The sequence below is a fragment of the Merops nubicus genome, unplaced genomic scaffold (genome assembly GCF_000691845.1).
Source record: "Merops nubicus isolate BGI_N331 unplaced genomic scaffold, ASM69184v1 scaffold19317, whole genome shotgun sequence".
NCBI lineage: Eukaryota > Metazoa > Chordata > Aves > Coraciiformes > Meropidae > Merops > Merops nubicus.
The window spans coordinates 1-4,999 of NW_008621204.1; the positions used below are offsets into that span (position 1 = coordinate 1).

Sequence of the window (4,999 nt, forward strand, 5' to 3'; positions counted from 1 at the left end):
CCTGCGCTGTTCTGCTCCGGACTTCAATAGTTCCATTCGCAGAGGGCCACTGTGGGGGTCTCCTTGCCAGGGAGGGGTGGGGAGAAGTCGTCCCAGAGGCTTCCCTGAGCTGTTTTGCTCGAGGATGGAACCGGGAGTGAAGGGAGGCGCTGGGAGAAACTTCCTGCAGAGTTTTGCCCGTCGGGCTGGAGCTGCGACAAAAATACTTTTAATATTTTTGGGGATTTTTTTTGTTATTTCCTTGTTAGCACTTGTATCTGTTTTATTTTTGCTTGTCTAGATGCTTCAAGGGGAAGCAAGCTTAAGCTGATGCTCCAGAAGCGTGAAGGTAAGTGGAGAGCCAGCGAGGTGCTCTCCTGTACTCCTCCACCCACGTGCTGTCCCTCTGTCCCCAGCTCAGAGCTGAGGAGCAGTGCAGGAACGCCCCTTTTCAAGCTGGTAGCACCGAGCTGCTCTTGCCATGGACCCCCCAAACCCCTCGTGTGGCAGTGTGACCATTTGGCACCTGGTACCAGGTCCCAGGCCCTGGCAGCACGCCTGCGCCTCGCTCCACGCCGTGTACAGCACCCACCCCAGCCAGTGCCTGCGTGGCAGATGTGGCCTTTATCTGGGAAGTCATGAGCTTTTCCAGGGAGCTGTAACACGTGGAATTACTGCTGGCTCAGGTGCAGAGGAGAAAATGTGCAAACCAGGCTTGTTTGTGATGCTTTGACTTGTTCCCCCTGTCCTCTTGGCCCCGCGTGTGCTTCCTTCTTGGAAGACTGCTCTTCCCACGGGAGAGATGGTGGCCAAGGGCCCAGCAGGCAGAGGCACTGGATGGCCCAATGGTTGGGGGAAGGGGGTGGAAGCAGTGCCAAGCACCACTGCAGCGGGTGGGGAGCAGGCTGAAGCACCCCAGGATGTTTGGTTGCCTGTCTTCACCCCGCTGCATGGCTGAGGCAAGGAATTCATACGCACCACAGAGAGGACTCCCACTTTCTGCCAGCCTGACTTCTCGCTGGGTTTTTCCTGGCACCAGTCATGACCTCTTGCCAGCTCTAAAACCTCTGCCCCCTCCGTGGCTGTTTTCCTTGCGTGTGGGCTCCTGACCTCAGCATTCTGCAGCCCGTGCATGCAGACAGGAGGGTTTCCAGCTGTGCTGAGGTGGGCAGGCTCAGTGCACAGCACTGGCTCCCTTGCTGGCAGGCAGTGTCCCCTGTGTGAGCTTCATCTGTCACTTTTACCTCTTGACACTGCTTCCCACTGCAGGCCTTTGCTTTCCCCTGTGACTCTGCCCAGCTCCTGCCTCAATGCTTTCCACATCCCTGCCTGACTTCCCTGCCTGCCCCAGGCTCTTCCCTGGCATCCTCTGAACATCCCCACCACACCCCTATTGCTGTTCTCTCCCTCACTGCAGTGAGCCCTCTGAAGCCAAGGCCTTCCTCCTACATATGCTTCTCATTTCACAGGAAGACCAAACATCTTACCATGGTTTATTGTTTCCATGCCTGGCCAGTCCTCACTTCCATGCCTTTTGGAACTCCACGAATTCCTCTAGCAGCTACAGTGAACTGCTTGGTCCTAGGCATGGGGTGAGGCAGATGGCACGTCGGGGGCTGGCAGGTTGAGGGCATTCCCATGTGCTATGAAAGCTTTTATTTTCAGGCATATAGTAGCACTCGTTATTTAAAAGCTACGTTTTTACACCACAGACCCCAAAATCTGCATTTTTCTGTGTGCCTCCCTTCCCCTTCATAAGTTAGCAGTGCTTTTCCAGTTTCTTCTGGCTTTTTAGCATCACCTCTCATCTTCATTCCCACTCCTGCAATCGCAGCACACAGGCCAGTTTCCTGTTCTCACCTCAAAGCTCAAACACCCTGTGTGTGTGCTCTTTGGTTTTCTTTTTTTTATCTAAATTGCTCGCTTAGCTTTTGTCCTTGAGCTCAGCTTTTCAAAACTCCAAGGGGATGAGGGCAGCTGAGAAATCCTATTCCATCCATGCTCCCTGGGTGTATTGGTGTCACTGCTGCTCCACGCGTGGCACTGCCCAGCAGAGAGACATTTCCTTACTTGCTGCAAGCTTCAGGCTGACTAAAAATTTCCTGGCATGCCTTTTTGGGGGGGCGGGGGGAATTAATTTCAGCCCCTGTTGCCACGAAGCCTGAGGTGTCAGTGAAAGAAGCGGCGGCCAAGGAGTTCCTCAGCAGCCTGAGACGCCAGCGGCGCCAGCTGTGGGACAGGAGCCAGCCCGACGTCCAGCAGTGGTACCAGCAGTTCCTCTACCTGGGATTCGATGAGGCGGTGAGTGTGAGGCTGCCAGGGGTCAGGGGGCTTCAGAGAGAGTGGCTCTGAGTGTGGGGGCACGGCCACGGGGGCACTGAAATATAAGCTCCCTAATTTGCTAGAGATTTGTTGTAAAATCCTACGTGGAGTTTTCGCCTGCTACCAAAATGAAGCTTAATCAATTGCAAATGGATGCATAGGCAGAGTTTGCTTTGAGAAACGGGCAGCCAGACTGAAAGGGGAACAGTTGTGTTTCAGGAAATTAATTTGGCAGCCTAGATCTAATCAATTTGCTCTTAAAGGTGCTGAGAAATCCACACGGAGGGGATCACGATTGGTGTTCCTCAGTGGAATCACCCTGACATCACCCACCTAATGTGCCTCCATGGGGTGGGCAGCTCCTGACCACCCTGAGCACTGCCAGCTGTGCCTCCACTCCAAACGTGAAAGGAAAATCACCTGATAGCCTGTAGCCAACTTTCTTTCAAGTGTGAAGGAGGCATTTTTAAAAAAACCCAGTTAATTTGTAAAAACACTGGAGTGGAATCAAGAGTTCCCAGCTCTGCATGAAGCTCTATTAAATAGGTGCTGAACTAGGGCGAAAAACGTGCATTTAGTTGCAGTCCCACATGTAGAATAATTCCTACATTAATAAGAGGTAAAAATAGTTGTAGGTGTTGAGTTCTTGGCTTGTGTCAGCTGCACGACTGTGTTCAGTGGGATCGTGGCAAGCTGGGGCACAGTTTGGACCTTCATGCTCTATGTGGACTGCTCAGAAGATGAATGCACTCATTTTCAAGCTGGAACAATTAAAAAAGTGATCTTTTGGTTGAACTGAAAGGATGAAGGATAGGTTTTCTTTGTTGCTCCTTGGACATCAAGCAGATAAAAATGGCTTTTTAACAGCGTGGCTGTGTCACCCTCCCTGCCCCCAGCAGCAATGGAAATAGAGGGAAAATGGGTTTATGCATCAGGAACTGAAGGCTGGGGGCAAATGCCAGGAGGTAACAAGGACAAAGCATGCAGATAAGTTGAGTTCTGCTCCCAGTTCCTGTGTGCATTTAAAAACCTGGAAGGAGGCCTGTTGTGGGACACAATGAATCCACTTAGTAGGTTTTCTTCAGCATTAAGACGCAGTTTTAACGATGAAATAACTGTTTGTTCCAGCAAAGGACTTGGGCCATACTGACCCATTGTGTATTTTGCAAAACTTTCTTTTTCAAATCTCAGCCAAAAATATTTCCAAAGAGTCATTCAGATGGAAAGGCCTTGACTTGGCAAGTATTTGATATCCTTGCAGACTGCTTTTCCTCTGCTCTTGTGAGTGGAGTTGAACTTCTGGTTGCATTTCCATTGCTAGAAGGCTGCACTGTACCTGTTTTTACCCGTGCAAAATGGGAGTGAAAGCTCACAGGCATAAAGCAAAGGGCTGCTGCACCCACTCTGCAGTCAGGGACATCATGGCTAAAGGCACGGGGCAACACAGAGCCAAACTTTTAGATTTTTAACTACAAAACGTTGAAATTTTTTTATAGCCCACCACTGAAAAGCTGAAAGTGTTTTCACTGCACGGTTCAGTTCCAGATGCACTTTGCAGTGGGGGTGGGTCCCAGGTGGGGCTGAGCAGGACAATCCCTGCACTCGGGACCCTGATAACCTCACAGAGAAGGTAGGTGTAAGTCACAAGCCCCCTTAGATCTAAAGGTTGTGTTGTGATAAATAAGCAAAGAATCTGAATTTCTGAAGGAGGCAAAAGGAACCTCTTGCTCTGCTTGTTTCACTCTCTTCGTCGTGAAGTTTCAGGCTTGGAAAGCAAGTGTTTTCTCTTTTTTTTTTGGCAGAAATTTGAAGATGACATCTCCTACTGGACCAGCTTAGGGCGTGCTCGTAATGAGTACTATGGTGGATACTACCAACACCACTACGATGAAGATTCACCAATTGGGCCACGAAACCCACACACCTTCAGGCACGGAGCAGCTGTCAACTATGATGATTACTAAAGGCATTCATCCTGCTCTGGCTGGTGTGTGCAGGGCTGTGCTGGGAGAGGCCAAGTCCTCCCTCAGGCAGCTGGACCCTGCTTTCCTTCTGGTCCTGTGAAACAGCAAGTGTCAAAGAACTGCCAGGCTTCCAAGAAAGCAACGTGACTTTTTTTAATTCTCATTTCCTAGTAGTACACTACATATGAAGTGTTTTAGAAATAAAGCTTTTTTGATACAATAAACAGGTTCCTGTTATTTAGTAGGGTTTGTAACAGCAAGTTTCATTCCACTTCAGAAGTTTCATGGCAGTTCTGCAGCTCCTGTTGGGGCAAGGACACAGATGTCACAAAATCTAACCTCAGTGCAGAGGAGCTTGCCTACCTGCAAAGCTAGTGGAAAGAAAGGGCTCTCCAGGGACAGGGCTCAGTGCTGGAACTCCACTTCAGAAGGAACTGCTGAGATGCAGAGCATCTCACCTGAGAGAGGTTAGAGGCCAAGTGCCAGGTCCTGCACTTGGGTCACAACCCCAGCCAGTGCTGCAGGCGTGGGGAGGAGGGTCTGGGAAGCTGCTCCATGGAAATAATTAGACCTGGGAGTGTTGGTTGAGCCTGGAGGTATGGCCAAGAAGGCCAACAGCATCCTGGCTTGGACCAGAAACAGTGTGACCAGCAGAACTAGGGAAGTGATTTTACCTCTTTATTTGGCAGTGCTGAGGCTGCACCTTGAATGCTGTGTTCAGCTTTGGGTCCCTC

General features: G+C 50.4%; 1 protein-coding gene across 1 annotated transcript; it reads left to right on the forward strand.

Annotated features, from left to right (window-relative positions):
• Window positions 1–248: 248 nt before the first annotated feature.
• On the forward strand, window positions 249–4,265 carry LOC103776868 (chromosome unknown open reading frame, human C2orf40; the record flags this gene model as incomplete). The annotated part of the gene is made up of 3 exons (XM_008944393.1): window positions 249–328; window positions 2,123–2,280; window positions 4,104–4,265. Coding segments are annotated over 3 exons (400 nt in total), but the record flags the coding sequence as incomplete, so codon positions are not given.
• Between the last annotated feature and the right edge of the window lie 734 nt (window positions 4,266–4,999).